Genomic DNA, 24864 nt, shown 5'->3' with positions numbered 1-24864 from the left:
CTGGGATATAAATGTGAACGGCTCATGCTTATTTTTGGCAGCCTGGGAAATTTCCACAGATTGGTAGTGACAGGTCTGCAGGTGGCAGGAATTCCAAAGCAAAGGGCTAAGGTGATGTACGGTTCTATCTCTGCAAGTACTGCCAGTCAGAGGAGACACTTCTACCATATGTGACGCCAAACAAGGAGCTACAGTATGTTCATTAATATGACAAGGATAGAGAGACATGGGAAAAGATGCTGTGAGTTTAAAATTAAAAATGAGTAGTGTCACAGTAACTGTTGCATTACTCCCCTCAATTTCCCATCCATGTTTCTACCTCCCTGCATCAATCCAGTTCTATCAGTGTCCACCAATTTTGCATAATGCTGCCTGTTTCTCTCTCTTGCTTTCCGTTTCTCTCTTCCTTTCTCTCTATCTTTCTCTCATCCAGTCTCTGTTTCTGTAAAACTCAGTATGGTTAATGAAAAGACCTGCGGCTCATAAATCAACATGTCACCATCTGCCACCCCTCCTCTCTCTGTCGGTCTGACTCTCTCCCTTTCTCGCTTGCTCTCCTACCACCTCTATTTCCATAGAACAATCCATGCACAACCCTACTTTGTTTCTTTCTCACCCTTTCTTGTTTCTTCAGGGCTGGAGCACATCTGAGTAAATTTAGTCAAGCACTGTATTAGAGGACACTTTTACGCGTATTGAGCTTGGACTTGAACTTAGCCAGTAGCAAAAGGAATTGTAATGAGCTGGTTCATATGTTATGAGAGATTTTAGCCTTCAGCCTGCTGGAACTGTCAAACAAATGGTTTGTGTTTAGAGTGTTCAGCTGCAGTAACCGGCATTAGCTTCAGGGCCGTCAGCCTCGGGAGTGGCACGCTAATTGTTAGCCTAAGTGACACGTTGGGGCTTTCCTTCCAGTTCATTATATTGTGCAATATGCTTTCTGCTACTTCGTTGGGAAAATGATAATGAACGGACATGTTGCAAATTACTGGTAATCGCCCTTAAACCCTTTCAATCATTTCTATACCATCACACATGATGACTATGGAACAGATCATTTCATCACATCTAGCACCTGCTATCTTTGCATAATTACTACTTTTACATGACTCATTTTTGAGTGTACCCTATATTTTTTAAATTATGGATGTTCAGGTGGAAAATGTGTGTCAGTGCAAAACTTGCTTGATTTTATTGTTTTGTCTACATAATTTATTAGACCTTAGGTCAGTAGCGTTGCTTGCGTTGTCATTTAACTGTTATGACTGTTACAAAGAAAACTGATTATTTTTTAGTTATAAAATTTAGCTTTTCTTACTACCAACCACTTTCAATGCCTCAATGTATGTGTTATCAATAACTTTGAAAAAAATGTCATGCCTATCTGTTAACTACCACCAGAGTATTATTTTGAAAACTTCAGAGGGCTAGATCTGCTTCTCTTCATGCCTTTTTCAGAATTCAGACTGTGATGGAATCATAGACTGTTAATATTAGTGGACAAAGCATGCGGTTCGGAAAGCGCTGCAAATGCGGAATCGCTCAATCGTCTTCTGCAACACAGAATGATGTTACATTTTTGAATTATGGTCTTGTTGATTTTAAAAGGGCTCCTCCTTCACTCCTCCGTCTCATCTAAAATTGTCAAATCCGCAACCAGGATGGCTGCGCCCTTAACGGCAAAATCTACAACTCATGGCAGATCTCCACAAATCAATGGGGGACGTCACACATGCGCTGTACATTAAGATACAGTCTATGGATTGAATATACTGTGTCAGCAATATTTAAGCTTGTTTATGTTCATCTTGATGTCACTTTCCTTTATTAGTTTGTCTTTAATACCTTCCCACTGGGAACATTTTCCCCTCTTTACAATAGTGTTATGCCTCTCTGAATGTCTTGGAGAACCCTGCTAAAAAAATCTAATCACAGACAGGCTCAGCCAGTGCTCTAGGCCTAATACTGATAATACACTCTAACCACATAATGGCTTAACCATGCCCTCAGGCCTAATACAGCTAATAGACATTGTGAATAAAAACATTAGATGATGTCTGAAAGACAGCGTCAAGACTGTAAAACAGCTCACACAGATGCTTGTTACTAACACTGAATGGGCATATGTGCCCAAGAGAGGCTTTATGAGGAATTATGAACCTTGGGAACATCTGTAATTGTCATTTTATTTAAGACGTTTATATGTATGCACAGCCAAGTGTATTTATTATGTAAACTCTTTAATGACTTCTTTAGATATACATTGTCACAACTCCAAAAGCTTACAATCTATCGGGGCACCAGCAGACTAGGAAGAACCATAAGAACAAGGGGTATACGTACGTACGCATACGTAAATTTGTTATACTAACCCTTTTTCATTTAGAAAAAAAAGATCTTAAAGGTAAACGCCACTGTTTGTTGATATAGGGCAAGGCTATTCAATTACAAATTCAGTTGGGCCAAATTTTCAAACCAAGAGGGTTAGCTGGGCCAGTCATTTCAGCAAACATTTCTGTCAGCAGCATGCAGAATAAGCGATGTTGGAGGCTTGATGTGGAGCGAATAAAATTAATTGTAGCCATCACGCTGTCCATTGTTGTTTTGAGTGCCTGATACACAATACAGTGTAAGGAGATCAACTGAGGTGCGACAGCGGACCAACGTGCTGCCAAACCACTCCCTTTTCCTGTCATGGATGGAGCCCCATCTGTCACAAGCATGCACACACGCTTCATATCCAGACCATTGTTTTTAAAAAATGTGGACATTTTCACAAAGAATATATCGCCAATTGTGTGTCCTTCTAACGGTAGTAGGTTAAGTACCTCCTCTTGGAAGCATTTGCCTTCAAAATAGCGGACATATGTGCACAACTGAGCAGTATCAGTTTTGTCTGTGGACTCATCTACTGCTACAGCATAGTATCAGTTTTCTTCAGGTCTCCTAAAAGTGTTTCATACACATCTGCAGCAAGAATTTCAACTCTATGACTGTTGGAAGTATCTGACAGGGGTATGTTTTTTTTATAGCAGATGCCACGCTTGTTTTAATTTTATCGTCATATATCACCTTATCCACGATGGCCAGCATACAGTCCTTTACGGTTTCAGAGTCTGTGAATGGCCTTTTCTTTTTTGCCGATATCCAGAAAAAACAAAGCGATGCTGCGCTGGCTCTCTCTTGGGCTGTGAATGACCGCACCGTGGTAGTACTGCTCCGGTTGTAAAATGCAAATAAACTCTGTACTTTTGCAGCCCTCTCTTGAGATCCCTCAGGGAAATTGGTGCGGAAAGTCTGGTGTTTTTCAACGCGGTGCCTCCTCAGATTGTAATCTTTAAGTACTGCAACGCACTCATTACAAATTAAACCCATCGGGTTGGCGTTCGGATGTGGCGGTAAAATAAACAAATATTTGTCAGTCCAGCCTGGGTTAAACTGATGGTTTTCATTGTCCATTTTACGTTTCAGTGTTGAGAAAGACATTGTGATAGTAGGCTAATCTAGGCTACTACCTGCAAAGCACGCTCTGCATTGTTTACGTGTTGCTAGTTTGACAGGACCACGGGCTGGGCCACTCGGCGGTTGCTTCTGGGCCGCATGTGGCCCGCGGGCAGTGGGGCTCGAAATTTTTGGCACCCCAGGTAAAAAAGAAGCCAAGAAAAGATGGAAAAAATCTCCAAAAGGCATCAAATGACAGATTAGCCATTCGTATAATATGTCACAAAAATGTATTTCCATCATTTCCATAACAAAAAAATTTGGCGTCTGCAAAAGTTTGATCACCCTGCAGAGTTAATACCTTGTACTGCCCCCTTTGGCAAGTATGACAGCTTGTAAACGCTTCTTGTAGCCAGCCAAGAGTCTTTCAATTCTTTTTGAGGTATCTTCGCCCATTCTTCCTTACAAAAGTCTTCCAGTTCTTTGAGATTTCTGGGCTGCCTGTCCCGCACTGCTCTTTTAAGACTATCCATAGATTTTAAATTATGTTGAGGTCAGGAGATTGTGAAGGCCATGGCAAAACTTTAAGTTTACGCCTATTGATGTAATCCACCGTTGATTTTGAGGTGTGTTTAGGATCATTATCCATTTGTAGAAGCCATCCTCTCTTTAACTTCAGCTTTTTCACAGATGGCATCAAGTTAGTGTCCAAAATTTGCTGACATTTTATTGAATCCATTTTTCCTTCTAATCTTGAAATGTTTCCTGTGCCTCTGGCTCCAATACAACCCCAAAGCATGATTTATCCACCCCCATGCTTAACAATTGGATACGGGTTCTGTCCATTAAATTCTGTGCCCTTTCTTCTTCACACATACCTTTGCTCATTCCGGCCAAAACGTTCTATTTTAACCCCATCGGCCCACAGAACTTGTTTCCACAATGCATCAGGCTTGTGTATATGTTCATTTGCAAACTTCCAACGCTTTTTGTGGTGAGGACAGAGAAGAGGTTTTCTTCTGATGACTCTTCCATGAAGACTATATTTGTAGGAGTATCTCTTTATAGTGGAATGGTGTAAACTTAACTCCAGTGACTGCAAGGTCTTTCTGGTTGGATCGTGCAGTCAAATGTGGGTTTGGACTTGCTTTTCTCACAATCCTGCAAGCTGTTCTGTCTGATATTTTTCTAAACTCTGCAGGGTGCCCAAACTTTTGCAGACGCCATTTTTTTGTTTTCTGTTATTTTGAAAGTGTAAATGATGAAATAAAATCTAACTTTTTGTGACATATTATACAAATGTCTAATCTGTAATTTGATGCCTTTTGGAAATTTTTCATCTTTTCTTGGTTTCTTTATGCAAATATATGTACATTTTTACCTGGGGTGCCCAAACTTTTGAGCCCCACTGTATCATGGCTGTATCATTTCCTGTAAGTTATGAGGGTGATGGCAAGAGAGTGGTGGATAAAAAACAACTGTATGTCGCATTTGCTACACAAGAATAAGCTACACCAGTGGGAATACTACAAACATGGCAACTCATTATGCCAGCATCACCTCAGTGTGTCAATAACTGGAACTAGACAAAAACAAGAAGCAACACACACGCTACAAACTATCCCTGCAGCCTTTAAACAGCAATTTCCAACTGATTCAAACAGGGCAAAAGACATCACTGCTGCGATTGGTACAGTTATAGCCACGGATATGAGACCCTACTCCGTAGTGAAAGACGCAGGTTTTACGAACATGGTTATAGTAATTGAGCCCCGTTACATTATTCTTTCACAAGCCCATTTCAGCAAGACCATAATTCCTTCTTTGTACAAAAAATAAAAGCCCAAATAGAGAACCAATTATCCAAAGCACCAGCTGTTGCTCTGACAGCAGACGGCTGGACGTCAGGGGCTACACAAAGCTACCTGACTGTAACGTGTATATTTTTTTATAAGGAACTGTTGTAGATTTATAGGCTGCTAAGAAGACACCACAGAATATGGCTAAAGTATAGCTCTGTCTTTGTTCAAAGTAAAAAAAGATCATAATATATGATGCCAATTTTAATAAATAAAACATTTGAACATATCAAGAAACTTTCTCTGGTGCATACCTTAGTGTAGAATTACAGCCACTAGAGCCAGTCCTACAATGAGCTTTACTTAGGATGTAGCTAGGTCTGTAGCTTTTAATGCTATTGAGGAGGAAAGAGGGGGGCAAGGTGGGGGGTGCATTCTGGCCTTGACCAACTGCCATGCTTTGCTTGTTTGAAAGCCATGATGTCTCTCTCTTTCTCATGGGCGGGCCAAATTCTCTGGGCGGGCAAACGGAGAAAGGGGAGGTAACCTTTACTTTTATGACGTTATAAAGGGCAGATTCTAGATTGGCCCAACTGAGCTTTCATTTTCTCAAAGGTAGAGCAGGATATCGCCATTTCTAGCCACTGGGGGACCATAAACAGGCTTAGGCAACTCATATTAATGTTAAAGAATTCATGCTAGTGACGATTCTTTGACCAATCAATGGTCTGCAGTGTTTTAACTCCACCTTCTAGTATTGGCTCAGCTTGCCTGGAACCTAGACCAAGGTGGTACCAAAAAATGTACCAGGTATTATCCACAACTTTTGCTAATGGAAACCCCCCAAAAAAGAGTCCAGTTGAGTAGAGTTGAGCCGTACCATGCAGTAGAAAAATGGAAATGCACAAGTCAAGTCGAGGTTGAATATACAGGTATTACTTGTTATATTGTATTATAATGATATCTGCAATCATGTTCATCAGAAATGTAGGTGGCTTTGAACATGAAAGTAACATGCCTTTGACTATATAATTCATACTCTTAAATGTCTACTTGATTTCTCTGAATAAACATTGCACAACAGTATATTGTCATATGGGGCCAATACGGACACTTATTTTAAAATGAAAAAAAAGAAAGACCTATTGCACAAAGCATCTGTCGAAGTGCCTGATGAAGCACTTATGGAATTGTGCCAATTTTAATAACAGACCTTCGATCAAATATTTTATGGCCTAAATATGTGGTCACTACAACAAAAACTAATCTTTCTTCCAACACATTCCGTCACTGTGTTCATAAATGTTGCAACAACTCAATTATTGTTTTCTTTTCAAGCATAATTTGAAGTAAACCAGTGTAATCAGTTCAAGCATATATGTGTTAAAGCACACAACTTTGCATATAAACAGCTTTTGATTATCACTATAATCCTGTATGTCCTTTGTGTGTGTGCTTTGTGTGTGTGTGTGTGTGTGTGTGTGTGTGTTTGTGTATCTTTGAACCTGTAAATAAATTGTGCATTTATGGATTTTGTGCCACGTAATAAGGAAAAGCTTGTCATATTTACGTATCTGTGTGTGTTTGTGTGTGTGTGTGCGTGCTTGTGTGTGTGCATACCTTGAGATAGTCTCCATCTTGCAATAAGAAGCTCTCAGCTTTTAGCCTGATTCCTTTGCCCTTTTCGGTAGTGATGCGGTAGATGCACTCGTGGTTGTTATCGTAGTTGGAAGGGAAGTTAGGAGAGAGCAGAACACCTTCTGGTCCTAGTGAGGAGGCTCCACACTCCGCTACAGACAGAGAGTAAAGGGGGCAGGGAGGTGTGGATCAGAATCAGCCCTTCTGCCTAATTATTGTTGAGCAGGCAGAATATTTGGGTTAGTTTATTATGTAAAAAAAGAGAGGAGAGGACTGGAAAGATACATATCCAGAATAACCACAAACCTTATTCAACTCAGTAGACATTATAACAATAATAACAACAACATTAATAATAATAATAAATATAATAATAATTATTATTAGAATTAGTATTACATAATTTGAAAAGCTCTAGTTTAAAACACATTCAAAAGCAAAACAATTCAATATACACTGCAAAAAATAAAAAGAGGGCTACATGAAAAAAACATTGCAAAAAAGCAGGTCTGTGTTAGTTAGAAAAACTGTTTCATGGAACTGTTACAGAATTATCTAGCAGGTGCAGTTGCTATCAAAGTTTAGGGATTCCAATAAGTGGTACGTTATGCACATTTTTGTCATATGTAATGAGGAGAGGAGAAATGCAGGCTTTTAACTCCCACTGAGAAGGACCACCACTACTTAGAAGGGAGAAAGATTAAATGGAAGGTACATGTAATGAGATAAACAGGAGAGGAGCCGGTGTGGAACAAGGTAGAACTCACTGAGAAAAATAAGAAACCGTGCAATGTTTATCAAATCAAAAAAAATTTACAAACAACATTTTTGTAAATGTTCTTTAGTTTCTAAAGCAAGTAGGAGGTAGTAGATGAGCATATATTTAAGACTGCTACCAGCAATTCTTCAGAAAATCTTTTGAAAGTGAGGATAGCACTTTAGAGGGAGGGAGGGAGAGAAAACAGAACATTCGAGGGGGAGAATAAAAGTATAAAGAGAGAGCTGAAAGAGAAAAGAAATAACAGAAGATCGCAGTCTAAGACAGACCTTTTGAAAATATGCAAAGAGAAATTAGAAAAGGGAAAAGGGGAGTGACAAAAGAAACAGTATTAACACTCATATAGCAGCTAATGCCCTAATTATCTAATCGAGGACTGTCTAAATACAGAGGGAGAGGAGGAGAAACAAGAAAAAAGAGAGACAGAGAGCTAAAGAGAGGGGCATTTGGAAAGAAAGAGAGAAAGAGGGATGAACCCAGTGAACGTTGCCAGCTGCTGTTCCTCTTAGTCAGGCCTGATCTCTTGACAGATAATGCTATTATAGCATTTTGAGTCTGCTCTTTTTGGGGATTGAAAATTACCAGCAGTCACCAGTCAGGCTCTCATAAACTACCAGCAGCATCCAAGGAAACACTCATCAAAATACTCATCATATACCAGCAACATTACAACCTGATAAGAGCCAATCCTTGGCTAATAAAGCCAACTGTCAACCAGTCAAATAACAGTAAATTACTTTTGTGTCAGCATTTAAATACTGGTGAATTACAACCAGGAAAATGATGATACGTTACTTTGAGGCTTGTTTATATGGTGAAAGTTAATTTAAAAAGTTGTATTTTACAAGCTGCCAGTTATTTGCACAAAAAATAAACCCCACTGAAGCTATAAATATTGAAGGCAGAAATACTTTTTAAAGGCTGGTTACAACTAATCACTACTGTATATATAACGCTGTGTAAAGAAAGCATTGTTGTACAAAACAAAGGTCAATGAGTATAGAGTGTCATGGCCTCAATCCTAATTGCATATCTGTAACTATAGTCTGAATGTAAAAAGAATAATTTTACTGAGATACTAGTTGGTAGTTGGATATGTACGGTGTGAATGTTACATTCCATTCCAAAGTAAACAATCTGAACAAAGCCTCTCTTATATGTTTTAATTGGCATATTATGTTTGTATCATGAATTGTACAACAAAAAATTATTCCTGAAGATTTATCCACGTGAACCTACCTTGATCTAATCTTCCTTTTCTCTGGTGCCTCCTTCTTATCTTTCCACTCCCACGTCATCAAAGTGAATGAAGTGATTGTTAGAAAACGTATATATTGTTGTGTGTCTCATTAAACCTTTATAACATTGTGAACTAAACCCTGCTTTGTGTCACTTTGTACTCTGAGCTTGCCTTTGCTTTCAGAATCAACTCACATAGGTCAGTGTAGTAGATGATAGGATACAAACCACAAAACAATTGGGATCGGATTGTCTGTCTTACCTATACATCGTGGTAATATGTTGCTCCAGACTCGCCTGCCTCCTCCCAGACAAGTGATCTTGCTGTCTCCCTCAAGTCGGTAACCACTGAAACAAGTGAAGGCCAGCGAGTCACCAACCCGAAATCTGAATCCCATCCTCCTGCTGTACGCTGGTACACCGGGATCCTCACATGGCTCTAAGTCGTACTCTATGCAGAGACATAAATAGCATTGTTGAGGTGTCATTCTAAAAAAACTAAAGTGGTTTGAAATGTACAGGAACTGTTGTTAAGTAAGTCATAGTCTATATTGAGGATGTGTCTTTTCCAGAATTGCTCAGGTGCTGCAAGAAATTCTGCTGGATGTCCCTCATTTTGCCAACACCCTTTTTCTTTGTGTTGGAATTTTAAACTCCGGTCAATTTATAGGGACTATGGTAAACTCCTCCTCAGATCTCTGCAGGGTAAATCCAGGCATTTTGGAATGCTGTGTGGACTAGCCAGACCCTCCTCCGCAGCGCTGTGGAGGAAGGTCTGGCAATGGGAGACTAAGTAAGCCAATAAATAGAAATATAAGGTAAATAGAAAGAATGACTTAGATTACATATTTTGTCGTGAAAACCTAAACCTGAGACCATAATGTATTACACCTGTACCATTAATTACAAATCAAGTTGATATTATGGTAAATAAGAAGTAATGTTGTAATGGTCATACTGTTGCCCCTTTTGGCCATTGGGGAAAAAAACACCCACTAGAACTGCAGTTTTTACCAACTGTAAAGTGCCATTGTGTTTTTCCACCCTCCTGGGCATAAGAGGCAGTAATAAAAATAACCTGGACAAGCAACACAAAGGTGAGATTTGTGCTTCAGTGGAAGAGTTTATCAAACACTACTTTTTGGTTTTATAAGAGAAAATGATGAATACTAACAAATGTACATCTGGTTATTTGCCGGATCTACATAAAGGAGCAGCACATATCGGTATTTTGTATGAGACCTTCTGGAACTGCCACCTACGCAGTGGATGCTTTTTTGTGTTTTTTTGTAAGGTTTCTTTTGACAAAGATTATAACTTTAATTCACTTAAAAAGGATAGAGTCAACTTCCGGGTTTTATGTAGTTACTGCTCTCTACCTATGTAAGACAGAATAATGTACCACATCAGAATACAACTAGTTAATTCTGTTGTTTATGGTATCTTTAGTCTGTTAGTCTATATCTGAAAGAGTTAGGCCTACGTCAGGCTAACAAGGCAGGGTAAATTTATTCTGTAATTAGAGTTGGACAGTTTTTAGGCTGACTTACATTCCGCTTGATCCATGTTAACAAAAAACAGTTTATTTTCCGGGGTTCTTACCTGAGAAAGTAATATTAAAGCCTTCATAACTCATGGAAAAATCCGAAATGAAACGTAGCTGAGCGCTGAAGTTCCCATAGAGCCCTGCTTTGACACTAGGTGGCAGCACTGAGCCAGTGAGTCGAGCTACTGGAACCTGGAAATTGCTGTCCTCAGTGATGGAAAGGTAGTCATGGTTCTCCTCCAGATGGAAAGTGTGGAAAACCAGATGGACTCCTGGAAATGAATGGATGAATCGATCAACTTTTTTTTTCCAAGCAAACAGATAGGTATTTCCATTAAGTCTGTGTATGTGTGCTTACCTTTCCCATGAGACACCTCTATGGTCCAAGTGCAGTTAAGAGAATTGGGGTAAAAGTCAGGAAAGCCAGGAGACAGAATTGTCCCCGTTTTACCAAAGATATAACCTCCACAAAGGGCTACAGAGACAAAATGACAGAAAGAGAAGGGTGAAAAAGAAAGGGAGAATTTACATTATTATACATTAATATTTTGCCACTATGCAAACAGTTTGCACTGAGCTGACAAATAGCTAAACAAATTCTAAAAACATGACTACTCAAGATAAACACCAAAAATGAATACATATCCTAAGTAGAGCTAAGAGATCACCACATAATGACAGATATATTCACTCTAATCAACCACTCTCAATTAATTGTTAAGTTACTGGAATTAAAGCACATTCATCTTTTTAAATATGCAGACCTTCAAAAATTGCCGGAATTGTGTGAGCTAAGCATGGTGTTAGTATGTCTTCTATACAAAAAAATTCTCCTACCGATATTAAAGGAATTATATGAAGGAGATGTGCACCCAAAACATTCAATAAAAGTAATCGTTAATTTTACCTGAAGAATGTTGTATGAAATCATCCATGTTATTTTTGGGCAATTTGGTTGAAAGAAATCCATATTTCTGATATAAAACACTTTGAAACAGATCAATTTGACCCAAGGACAACACAAGGGTTAATAAACCTGCAAGAACGGATTTTTTGGCCAATTGGGGTCACTGGAAACAAGTTGTAAACATAACACGGACTTATCATCTCCTTAGTAAAGAGTTGCTCATTTATTCATCCAGTGGTTACAGAGCAACTTTATCATTCATTCATAGTAATATTTCTTGCCATCTAACAAATGCAAGCTCAACAATCTCTTGTTGTTCTCTTCCAACTCCTGAGCAAAATATCTGGTTCTTTATCTGCTAAATGCTCCACTATGTTCAGCAGCTAGTCACTTCCTGTATTTGCTGTTTAATGCTAAGCAGGTGGCGTATTGTTAGGTTTGGAGACGTTTTACTGAAAATGGTTTGATTCTACCCTCTCCGGGAACCATTACCTTATCGTGGTGGAGAGGTTTGCGTGTACCTATGAACCTGAGGGCTGTGTTGTCTGGAGCTGTGTGCTCCCATGGCAAAGTGTTCTCTGGAGAGAGGCCAGACAAAGAATGGTTCAAAAAACCCTATGAGTAAGCGAGGCAGAGAGGGAGTGACCCTGCCTGGAGGAAGCCTGGGGCCCTGCTCACAAGACCCCAGCTGAACGCCGCTGCGTTTACCCCGGTGGACAAGAAGGTCACCTGCCTACGCCTGCGGGTGATGGGGGGAAAACTCTGACTGTTGTTTGTGCATATGCACCAAAAATATGTTCATAGTATTTGGCCTTAAATGGCCCTTAAATGGAGTCCCGTATGGGGCTCCAGTAGGGGACTCCATAGTTCTGCTAGCGGACTTCAACAAACACGTGGGCGATGATGATGATACTTGGAGAGGCGTGCTTGGTAGGAACGGCCTCCCTGATCTAAACCAGAGTGGTTGTCTGTTGTTGGACTTGTGTGCTAGTCATGGATTGTCCATAACAAACACCATGTTCGAACATATGAATGCTCATAAGTGTACGTGGTACCAGAGCACCCTAGGCCAAAGATCAGTGATTGATTTTGTAATCGTTTCATCTGATCTGAGGCCGTATGTTTTGGACACTCGGGTGAAGAGAGGGGCGGAGCTGTCTGATCACCATCTGGTGGTGAGTTGGGTCAGGGGATGGGGGAGGACTCTGGACAGACCTGGTAAGCCCAAACGGGAAGTGCGGGTAAATTGGGAACGTCTGGAGGAGGCCCCTGTCCGACAGACTTTCAACTCACACCTCAAGCGGAGCTTTTTGTGCATCCCTGTGGAGGGTGGGGCATTGAACCTGAGTGGACAATGTTCAAAGTTTCCATTGTGGAAGCTGCGGCGGGGAGCTATGGTCTTAGGTGCTTCAAGGGACGGTAACCCACGAACACCCTGGTGGACACCGGTGGTCAGGGAAGCCGTCCGACTGAAGATGGAGTCTTTCCGGGATGTGTTATCCCAGAGGACTCCAGAGGCAGTTGCAAGGTACTGACGGGCCCGAAGGGATGCAGCCTCTGCCGTGACAGAGGCAAAGCAGCTGGTGTGGGAGAAGTTTGGAGAATACATGGAAAAGGACTTTTGGTCGGCACCAAAGTGCTTCTGGAAAACAGTTCGCCACCTCAGGAGGGGGAAGCGAGGAATCATCCAAGCTGTGTACAGAAAGGATGGGACGTAGTTGACCTCAACTGAGGAGGTAATAGAGCGGTGGAAGGAGCACTTTGAGGAACTCCTAAATCCAGCTGACACGTGCTCTGTGGTAGGGGCAGTACTGGAGGACGATGGGGGATTGTCGTCAATTTCCCTGGTGGGGGTCACTGAGGTAGTCAAACAACTCCACAGTGGCAAAGGCCAAAGGGATTGATGAGATCCGCCCAGAAATGCTGAAAGCTCTGGGTGTGGAGGGGATGTCTTGGTTGACACGCTTCTTTAACATTGCGTGGAAGTCTGGGACAGTGCCTAAGGAGTGGCAGACCGGGGTAGTGGTTCCCTTCTTCAAAAAGGGCCAGCGGGTGTGTGACAATTGCAGGGGTATCACACTTCTCAGCCCCCCTGGTAAAGTCTACTCCTAGGTGCTGGAAAGGAGGGTTCGGCCGATAGTCGAACCTCAGATTGAAGAGGAACAATGCGGATTCCGTCCTGGTCGTGGAACAACGGACCAGATCTTTACTCTCGGGGATCCTGGAGGGAGCCTGGGAGTATGCCCAACCTGTCTACATGTGTTTTGTGGATCTGGAGAAGGGGTATGACCGGGTCCCCCGGGAGATACTGTGGGAGGTACTGCGGGAGTATGGGGTGAGGGGGTCCCTTCTTAGGGCCATCCAATCTCTGCATGACCAAAGCAAGTGCTGTGTCCGGGTTCTCGGCAGTAAGTCGGACTTGTTCGAGTTGAGGGTTAGCCTTTGCCAGGGTTGTGGTTTGTCACCAGTCCTGTTTGTAATTATTAAGGACAGGATATCAAGGTGTAGTTGGGGTAGGGAGGGGTTGCAGTTGGTGGGCTCGGGATCTCATTGGTGCTTTTTGCGGATGATGTGGTCCTGATGGCTTCATCGTCCTGTGACCTTCAGCACTCCCTGGATCGGTTTGCAGCCGAGTGTGAAACGCCTGGGATGAGGATCAGCACTTCTAAATCTGAGGCCATGGTTCTCAGCAGAAAACCGATAGAGTGCCTACTTCAGGTAGGGAATAAGTTCTTACCCCAAGTGAAGGAGTTTAAATACCTTGGGGTCTCGTTCGCGAGTGAGTAAACCATCGAGCAGGAGATTGGTCGGAGAATGGGAGCAGCGGGTGCGGTATTACCTTTAGTTTATTGCACCGTTGTGACGAAAAGAGAGCTGGTAAAGCTCTCAATCTACCGGTCAGTGTTTGTTCTTACCCTCACCTATGGTCATGAAGGCTGGGTCATGAACGAAAGAATGAGATCAAGGGTACAAGCGGCCAAAATGGGTTTCCTCAGGAACGCGGCTGGCGTCTCCCTTAGAGATAGGGTGAGAACCTCAGTCATCCAAGAGGAGCTCGGAGTAGAGCCGCTGCTCCTTCACGTCAAAAGGAGCCATTTGAGGTGGTTCGGGCATCTGGTAAGGATGCCTCCTGGGCGCCTCCCTAGGGAAGTTGTTTCAGGCACGTCCAGCTGGGAGGAGGCCCCAGGGAAGAGCCAGGACTAGGTGGAGAGATTATATCTCCAACCTAGCCTGGGAACGCCTCGGGATTCCCTAGTCGGAGCTGGTTGATGTGGCTCGGGAAAGGGAAGATCGAGGTTCCCTGCTGGAGCTGCTGCCCCCGCGACCCAATACCGGATAAGCGGATGAAGATAGATGGATGGATGGATGGATGGATGGTTTGATGCTACAGCCCAAAAATATGCCATGAGAGCAGTGAGAGTACCACAGTAAGGTTGCAGATCATAAAACTAAACAACTTAATGTGTGTACAAAACTCTGTAAAGCCGAGGGGAGCAAATGTAGGTGCTAATTTTGTTTTGTTTTGTACATAAGATATAGTACAGAAAATGCACTGAAGACTTACTGTTGATTTCACCAAATTGGATTGTGTTACAGAGAAAACTAGATCTTTTAAAGGCAAAAATGCAGCTTCTAAATACAGCTGCAGACAGAGAAACAAATGGTGAAGGCCAGAGATGGTCTTAGAAACATAAGAAAAAAGAGAGGGAAGATTGTGACAGACAAAGAAAGATTGAATTGTTGTAAAAGAGTGAGGGATTGGTGCGTGCGTGCATGCGTGCATGTGTTACCTAGCCTTCATACAGAGCCAGACCACTGATATGGAACAGGACAAACTCATTTTGTATAGAGCAGAATGGAAAATACTATAGTACCATAGTGGAGAGTAAAAGAGGGCTTTCGGAGCATTACAGACTCTTGAACTAAGATAATATGTTGACTCTTCGTTTCTCTCTCAGTGTGCCTCCATCCCTTTCAATTCTATTCAGCTCAACTCAGTTACATTTAATACAATTTAAGTTAAATTAATTTATCAATTTAAGTTAAGTAAAATAGGAGTTTTTTTTCTTACTTACACATCCCTACGGAGCCCCCCTGGGGTCAGCTGAGAAGAAAAACCTAAACTGTACGCACAGAATACAAATTTGTTTCCTCGGTTTTATAAATGCGAGCAAAGTTAGAACAATATTCACAGATTAAAACTTCCGGGATCAATTACTCTATAGCAAAATGTTTTAAATAAAAAACAATGCATCTTTCCTAACATAGTGAGGTTAACAACGAGCTACAAACTCATTTTCATCAAAACGAGCCGTCCTCCAACTTTTGGAGAAGTAAAATTGGTCTCTAGGAGCACCGGGCGGTGAGACCATGGGTGAGACGGCAGTACGACGAGTGTTTAGGGACCGTCTACAAACTACAACAATAACACAACACTATTAATTAATTTAATGATTAAATAAGGTAGTGTCGTACATTCCAGACTATAAACTAAATCAGAGACAATAACTTATTTTGTAGTGTCCCTTCTGTCTGTAGTTGAAACAAAAAATGTGCTAATTCATTTGGTGATATGGGTAAATTATATATGTATATGTATTATTTTGACTTTATGATGACAGATTTTTTTTTTTAGTGCAGCTGTTCCAGTATGGGTTTGTAGATTGACTGCTGTGTATGCCTCTCTGCCTCTATCTTTCTGTCTATCAATGTCTTTCCTCCATCTTATACCATATCATATTTCAACAGAGATGGAGTTGAGTTGACTAGCAGTGATGAGAGCCATTCTACCCCCCTTTCTCTCTCTGACTAGCAGTCTTGTGTGTGTTGTGGTAACCATATTTTTCACACTCCCATCAGGATTCAGTTGAAACTAGGACACTATCTGACTAAATGACCCTTGTTGAGGGAGGCGCATGTGTACATGTGTGTATGCATACTGTATCTATTGTTTGTACAAGTGCACACATCAGAGTATGTGAATAATCTGTGTGTGAGAAGATAGAGGCAGATTGTTAATGTATGTGTGTTAGAAAGTGTGAGCTGCATAAAAATGCAAGAACAAGAAAAGAAGCAGACAGACAAAAAAGAATATTCATCATTCGAACAAAGATTTGAGAGGCAAATCAAAGTATGGTGGCCTTCAATGTTGAGAGCAGAAGCATAAGACTGAAAGCTGAACGAAAAGCAGATACAAAAAGATATGGCTTGTTTTTCAGACAGGGGAGAAGAAAACAGTAAGATAATATACAAGACTTCAGCTCCATCCCTTCCTACTCTTCCCTACATCCTACATGTTTTATTCTCTGTCTTTAATTATCTCCCTCTTAAAGGATGCCATGGCATTTTTTACTAAAAGGGATAATTTGACTTTGTTCACTTCTAACAAGTTGTTGTCTTGGCACCAACTGTAAGCTTTAAAATGTCACTGCAGCCCTTCAATATTCTCCCTGACACATAAAAGAGCAGCCAGTGCTTTGTATTATCTGTTTGGAGATATAGCTGACCGGCAGGAATAAGATGAGCGGTTAAAGTCCAACCAACACTGTGGTGTAACTGAAAGGGAATGGTCTCTGCACGCCTGCAGGAAGGCAGCATGTAATTTTGTTTTTATCTTTCCGACGCAATATTGTCAAAATAATGAATTTTGGTTGCTGCATAGTGCAGTAGGTATAGTATGTTGTATAGTAGGTTGTCTTGTAATGTTAAAATGTTAACTGTGCCACTGAGACTGTACTGTAAATAAGATTTCTCTGTGTCTGCGTGGATTCGCTCCGGCTTCCTTCCACAGCTCCAAAACATGCAAATCGGGTAAACTGGATATATTAAATTGTCAATAGGTTGGAAAAGAATTAAGTAACAGAACAGGTAAAGACAGTAATATACATATATATAATTCTAGTCCTATGATCTTTTCTGAAATCAAACTATGATAGATTACATTCCAGTCAAGACTTACACAGCTGTCTGGTGAGATGGCATGCTTGGCTGAATATTGAAAATGTCACAGGGGCTGTTTAAAACTGCTTATGTTTTATGGCTGATACTGTGAGATGGATTGCCTTGGTTCGGTATGAACTCACTCCCAAGTTGAGACATCTTGACTTTGGCTTTCAAATTGGATTCTTTTCAATCGGCAGATTAAATCAGACACTGTGTATTCATCTCCCATGATAGCAGGAGCTGTGGGCAAAATGCTGAATAAGAAGGCCTGCGATGGTCAGTGAGCATCTGTTTAAGTAGTGTCTGTTGACCCGCATAATTGCACTAAGGCTGGATGTCCAACTTGGAAGTGGGGGCAGATTTAACAATTAACAATATGGCTGCCAGTAACACCAAGTGAAATTCAAAAAAGAAGACTGGGAAATAAGTTACTAATAGGAACACCTGCACCAACTCCCTCCCCCTTCTCCACTGTCTCTGATTCTCTGGCTGTACCTTCTTTCAGCCACCTCGCCTTACTGACTACACTTTTGTTTTTATGTTCATGGAAAGGGGGCAGTCAGTCTATAAACTAACTACTGTTTGAAAATTCACCATCTTCAAACTTATCTCACACAACAACAAAAACAGCTGGCGGCTTGCAAAAGTAAATTGTGGTAAAGACGAGGCACAGTTGCGTGTGAGCTGTAGTGGAGGCTAAACGCACGTAAACGCCGTTTATGCACCTCTCAAAATTCGGAAATGGCGTTTACCCACCTCCAAAGTGCGTTTATCCACCTCTGAATAGCCTATCTCCCAAAGCCATTCTAAATTAAGCTTGTGTCGTTTTAGTTTCATATTGTTCATTATTAGTTTCATAGGTTGTAAACCTAAGACAAAGTCTCAGATTGCCCTGCATTACTGTCAGTGTTTGACCAATCTCTTGTGGAGTTTGGTGTATATTCCCCAGTGTCGCCTTCCAGGCAGCGCTGCGTGGAAGGTACTAGGGTTGGGCAACGGTTGGGTGCCTTGAAGTCACGGTCGCAGCGCTACCTTGAAGTCGACGCTGGGGGTTAGAACATCAAGTAGTAAGGATCTCCCTTTGCTAGTCAGCTAGCTAGTTATTGTTGTCGCTCTAGCTGTTACGGTAAACGTTTCTATGGTAACAGCAAGTTTGACCAATCAGAAACGTTGCTGGTATGCTTAGGATTGTGGGTAATGTAGTTTTTCTACGTAAGATAGTGGATAATTGTTTTTCTTATAATGTTACAAGGTTGATATCATACAGAAACTGGGTCAGTCTACCTCGGACGGTTTATACATTATGGCTGATAATTAAATTCTTATGGAGAAAATCAATGGGGGTTTTACTATGTATTTATATATAATAAACTCCATCATCACTATTTTGATAATTGATTAGTTAGAGTAATATTTTAAAGACAAAACTAAAAAGGTCTTTGATTCCAGCTTGTTAATGTGAATATTTTACACATATTTTTGTTGTCTCTGTTTTGTCATTTAGTAAACTTTATAGATTTCAACCATATAATTCCTTCTTGAGTCTTTTTAACAAGAAATTTGATTAATGTATGAACTGAACTGATTGTGTGACCTGTGAGGGAACAATGAAACAAACATGTCATCAGGTAAGCCGTGGCCCCCCTTATCGGTGATCGCGTCGTGGTCCACCTGATCACAGAATTTATAGTTTACCCACCTCTTTTTTTACCACTACACCTCTGAGCGTAACTATGGATTTTAATATCTAAGTCATCATCAGCAGCTCAGGCAAAACAAGTCAAAAGGCAAATTCCTTTAATGATGTTTCAAGTAGGGGTGAAACGGTACATATTTTCGTATGCATGATCTGAAAAAAGAGCTAAATGAGTGTAGTCAAGGTCTCAAAAACTACAATGCTTATTTATGCTTTATTGTTTTCCATTTGAGGATGTAATTGTAACTTATTCTACAGTACTGGATTAATTTTACACATAAATAAAGTATTAATTAAATAATTTGATAAAAATCTCAGAGATTTGAAATTACCACAGCAATTATTTTTCTTTGCTACAGTGTTTGGGTAAAGAAACCTCATCTCGAAAGCTTAAATAATCAATCAGACCCTTTAATTGTTGTCCAACATTAAATTCTGATCAAGATTACTTAATTTACCAAGCAAACCATATTTCAGCATTTATTTGCTGTTTTAAACAAACTCCGGGCTTTGTCCTCTGAGGACAAGAAACAAGGTGCACACAATAGCCTGTATGCCAGTTTGTTTAGGACATTTCCAATTAGGTTTTATGTTTTTATTTTACTAACTAAGTTTTACTTGATGACCAAATTTGTTTGGTCTGTTTCCTGTGTTTAACAAACTTCAAACTCCATATGACACGTATTCCAACAAGTGACTGTGTTCCTCACATTATTAAGTAATTTTTGCACTGTACTGTACTTAAACTGTAAATTGTTTACAAAAGGTTTCAGCTCACTATAGAGTAGGTCTACATGATGAGTGCTAGAAAGAAAGAAAGAAATATTTTCACCATCACAACTGGGAAGAGCGTGACTCCACTGGTGATTCTCTTCGCAAACAATTGGCTCCTCATCACTCAGTGTGTATCCTAGATCACATGCAAATGAGACACGGGAGCCAATGGAAAAGCTGCTGCCATGGCGACGACCATTGACTGGGATTCCAGGATCAAGACAAGAGTCTGACTCCATTTTCACACCTGAGAATCACATCACACAAGCACAAATCCCACAGAGTCAAGAGGGTGAGTGTATATGTGTGTGTTGGTAATTACACCAAGCTAGTTTGCACTCAGCGAACATTGAACAAAACATTGTTGCTGCATTTGAATACCTGCAGGCAATTCATCATTTGTCTACCAAACATTTATATTAGTCTGTCAATCAGCCTTACTTTCATATCTGATGCTAAAGCCTGCTGCAGAGCGGCTGTTGTCTGTCGTGAACAACAGGAACAAGACGTTGGATGTGGAAATCAGGAAATGAGGTGCTTGGGTGCCGTGGTATTCACCGATGAGGGGAGAGGAGGCTGAGGGGCCATCTCTGATTTCCAGTGTGTCATAGTTGACCTCAGTCTGGAACCTACACAGATATACAGGCATAAACATACACAATAACCTAACAAACACAAAAATAACATATATATGACTGGCACACATAATAATACGTGCAGGCTACCTCAAACACCAGCTAATGTATTGTAACTGAGAGCTAACAATGTTGATAAACAAATTATTTATTTGTATTTATGCTGAGAGAGGATTCAGCAGCTATGCTCCTTTTATTAAAGTAATTGTGAGTGCAAAACATTGAACAATGTCAATAAACTATGCTAACTTCAAAAACAAAACTTATTGACTGACATTCTACCTGACAATTTAAATAATTGAGCACTTAAATAACCACATACAAACCTTGTGTGCCTAAGTAGCTGAATTAGTGGCTGACTTAATATCTTCCTCTCACTCACTTTCATGCAGGCCAGCGCCTTGCATTGCAGCTCCGCCACCATTGGTGTATGAATGTGTGTGTGAATAGGTGAATGATAAGCAAATTGCAAAGCGCTTTGTCTGGGAAGGTAGAAAGGCGCTATATAAATGCAGTCCATTTACCATTTATTGTTGACTGACTAAGCAATTACTTACAGTTGTGTCTGCAGGGCACTAACAACCAGTTGGTTCTTAAGACCCTGAGTGCTGCTGGTCATCATTTTAACCATAAAATATAGTAATAACTGATTTAGAAAAGGTTCATCACGTCAACGGTGGGATGGAAAACAAAAAGTTGGGGCCAACTGACACACTGTACAATCACATGCACTGATTGCATCTGAATATCTAACCAGCCAACTGAACAATTCACTAGCTTCTGCACCAGACATTTGCATGCAATGCCAAGGCTGAATCCTACACAAATGAAATGCCTCATAGGCGATGAAGATAACTTGGCCTTTACGTCACTTCGCAAAAAGACAAATTTCAGCTTTAGCAATTTCAGGCTACACTGCATCTGCTCGTGGCTTGTGTCCAGAATACATGTGCAAAAAGCCAACATTAATTATTTACTGCAGCAGTAACTCACCAACTACATTTATATCTTACTAACTTATGATGCTTCTAAAAGACTGACAAACTAATAGACTGACAGACTAAATAATGTACTAGCTGACAAACCAAACATGAAAAGAAATGAAATTCTTCATGACCATATTAACTATTAACTGGTAACAATCTGTATCATTTTCTGAGTAACTGATCAACAAACATAAACAAACCTCTCTATACCTCCATAACCAGATCACTCACCTGTCAAAGTGTATCTTCACAGCATGGTCTTGTTGTGCTTCAATTACCCACTGGCAGTTCAGAGAGTCTTTATAAAAGGAGGGCCAACCAGGAGACAGCAGAACACCAGTAGGGGCTGTAAGATGGCCTCCACATGGAGCTACAGGGACATGAGAGAGAGAGAGAGAGAGAGAGAGAGAGAGAGAGAGAGAGAGAGAGAGAGAGAGAGAGAGATTTTCAATTTACGTGAGCTGTCTAATCCTTTCTGAATTCATAGAGTTCATATATAAACATTTAACTTCAGAAATATGCAGTGGCAATTTCCTGCTACAGTGAACAAAGTTCAGTTGTTTTGCCCATGTCATTGCTCATGTTTGAAAAAGGGCAAAACAAGTATTGCATGATAACTCAAGTATATTTATGTGTCAAATGATACCAGCAAATGGCTGCAACTCAGTGAACTGTACATAGCTGGCACATCTTGACACTAAGTTATAGCTTACACTTAGGAGTCCCAAAAGCTCAACCACGACACATTAAAATGCAAGAATTAGCTTCAGTTGAGTTTGGATGCTAGATTTAAAAAACAAAAAAACATTATAACTTTGTAACTGTGTATTAGTTTTGGCCTGGTCTGTCTAGCACTCAGAATAAGCTAACATGTATTTTAACATCCCTGAAAAACTTAGAGTTCATGGTCTGTTTATTTTTTTCCAACAATATGTCATTTGCAATGGCTTATCTCTCCCACTCTTACCACTTCTTCTGAACTAGCTAATACATTGGTCCTTTTGATTGCTCTCATTAGTCCAGACTTTCAGCAAGCTAAATAAAATGATTTTTCTTTCACCCATTCTGTGCACACTGAAGCTGTGGTACTCATGGATAGGATGTAGAAGAGAAAGTCATTCTAGAAATAAAACCTAATTATTCTCCCCTGTCCAACGATAGGAATAACATTTCCCCATACTTCATATTTAATAAGGTGACAAACCTATTCAATTGGATTGTCTCCTCCATCCCATTTATTAACAACAGCCAACATTTGATAATGTCATTTAGACAATACAATCAAGATGGAGGGGATAGAAAAAAAGACATACGACTACTCACAGGCCAGTGGATAACATTCACCTTTAAAAAGCATTCCAATAACGGCACATCCACTGTCCTTTTATTATCACTTCCACATATTAGTTTTTGGATACATCTCTGTTTATTGGAGTCTGCATATAATGAATCTCTCCCTGAATAAGTTTCAGCAGAACTTGTGCCAATCTCATTTAAGATTATTGTTGAGAGAGACAGATGCGTGCAAACAGGATGAATAAGTGTAGGGAGGCTAGAGTCAATTAGAAGAGGAAATGTATGCAACTTCTTGTAGTCTGGCAAGTCGAACATTTTCAACAATTAACCATTATTCATACACACAGTAAACAGTTTGTATGTGTGTTTACCTTCACAGCGAGGCACAGCCGCAGACCAAACAACGTTTCCCTCCTGGATGATGCAAGTGACCTGATCAGACCCCTGGAAATAGAATATCAATGTATGGAATTAAGGGTTGTTACTTAATTTAAAGCTATAGTGTGTAGTTTCTGTCTTCCCCATGAAGAATTCTAAGTAATGACAACAAAACTGTTGGCGTTCCGTGACCATGCACCATCCCCACTCCCCCACACAGTTGCTAGTAGCCAAGTAGGACACGGAGGATTAAAAAACATGATGGCCTCTTCAGAAGAGTTAATTATCTTCACTCAAGTTTCTGCACGGGAAAGTCACTGGACACCACACTCTTCTAAACATAGCCATACTCTATACAGATAGAGTTTTGTGGAGCTGATTGTCTTTATTAGCTTTGTGGCAACTAATTTGGCAATGGCTTGAATTTAACGTTCATTAATATTAAAAAAAGTTACGCACTAAAGCTTTAAGATATGATACAAACAGAAAAAATGAAAAAAGGATACAACATAAAAAAAGAAATAAAATTAAATCAAAATGATATACAGATACAAATTAAGTACAGGAGAGTACAAAGTAGCATTTCAATACGACTACTATCACTAATACAAATACTGAATGCAAATAATGCTTATACATCTACAAATCTGTATTTCATTTTTGTGAATAATCTATCAGATTAGATTTAGACAGATATCTGATTTTTACCTGTGTCCTAATGAATCCTTGATCACAGTGAAAAGCCACGGAGCTTCCAAGCTGAAACTGGTCACCATACCTTTGACCATTGACAGGAACTCCTGGGTCATGGCATTCATTCTGACCAAATGCTAAAAAGAGAAATATGAAAGAAGAGTTATAAAAGAAGCCAATAGACAAAGAACCAAATAAACTGTATGAAACAAAGACAACTGCCTCTGGAATTGAATGAGCAGAGAGAAAATCTGACAGAAAAGAATGGGGAAAATGACACAGTGTGCCTACACACTATAGTATGGATATTTGAATTGTTGAAAGAGGTCCAGAATACATATTACATGATTTGATAATTTGAACAACGTTCCCTGGTTTTTCCAATTCATTTCAATACCTGAAAATTGGTTCTACCAGACAGAACAAAAAAAAAAGTTTTAAAAACCATTGCTGTATCACTGTCAGTAAATGTGACATCGCCACTGATATGGAAATATTGGGAATAGAATTAGCTTCACGTGGATTGAACCCTGTCATGTTTAGCTTATATCATCCCCATTCCAAAGATTAACCTGATCCCACCCAGAGCACACACACCCAGTGATTGGACATATCTCAGGTTGATTAGCTACTGATGGAGAGGAAATGAGAGCAGAGAGAGAAAGAAAATGATAGAGGAAAAAAAAAACACTATAGACGAAAGGGCACATACAAAAACATGAATACACAAATATATTACACATGCCGGTAGATGGACACAAATACATTTGCATGTACATGTGTTCAAACACATAACGAGCACACAAGAAAGCCTAAAAAAAGGCATACATAGAGAATAACCATCCATACTTTCCCACACCAGCTATAGAAGTGGTGGAAAATGTCGGGAGGGATATTTTAAAAATACTGTATATATAGGAAAACAAAGAAAATGACATTCAATTATATTATTATTATATAGTATGTGTAAACTGAGAGGTAGGAAAGAGCAAATGCTGTGAGTGTTTCAGATAAAGAATGTGTGAGACAAGGTTGTGTTTGTAAAAGAAGAAACAAGAAGTCTGACACAGAGTGAAAGCCAGAGATCAACATGATGGATTAGAAAATAAGGTATA

At 40.2% G+C, this 24864-nt stretch overlaps 1 protein-coding gene across 1 annotated transcript in view; it reads right to left on the bottom strand.

The window, feature by feature from the left end:
- LOC116703903 (CUB and sushi domain-containing protein 1) overlaps positions 1–24864 on the bottom strand; it is a 199153-nt gene that overhangs the window by 120018 nt on the left and 54271 nt on the right. Inside the window, exons 11-19 of the mRNA XM_032539380.1 lie at positions 23765–23886; positions 23050–23122; positions 21614–21752; positions 20203–20390; positions 19820–20008; positions 10800–10916; positions 10498–10713; positions 9158–9346; positions 6861–7030 (exon numbers count right to left, since the gene is read on the bottom strand). Coding sequence (XP_032395271.1) covers positions 6861–7030; positions 9158–9346; positions 10498–10713; positions 10800–10916; positions 19820–20008; positions 20203–20390; positions 21614–21752; positions 23050–23122; positions 23765–23886 — 1403 coding nt within the window. The remainder of the gene's footprint in view (positions 1–6860; positions 7031–9157; positions 9347–10497; positions 10714–10799; positions 10917–19819; positions 20009–20202; positions 20391–21613; positions 21753–23049; positions 23123–23764; positions 23887–24864) is intronic.

Source organism: Etheostoma spectabile, chromosome 1 (genome assembly GCF_008692095.1).
Source record: "Etheostoma spectabile isolate EspeVRDwgs_2016 chromosome 1, UIUC_Espe_1.0, whole genome shotgun sequence".
Taxonomy (NCBI): Eukaryota; Metazoa; Chordata; class Actinopteri; order Perciformes; family Percidae; genus Etheostoma; species Etheostoma spectabile.
Note: the sequence above shows the minus strand (reverse complement) of the source record. Positions and strands in the feature narration are given on the sequence as shown.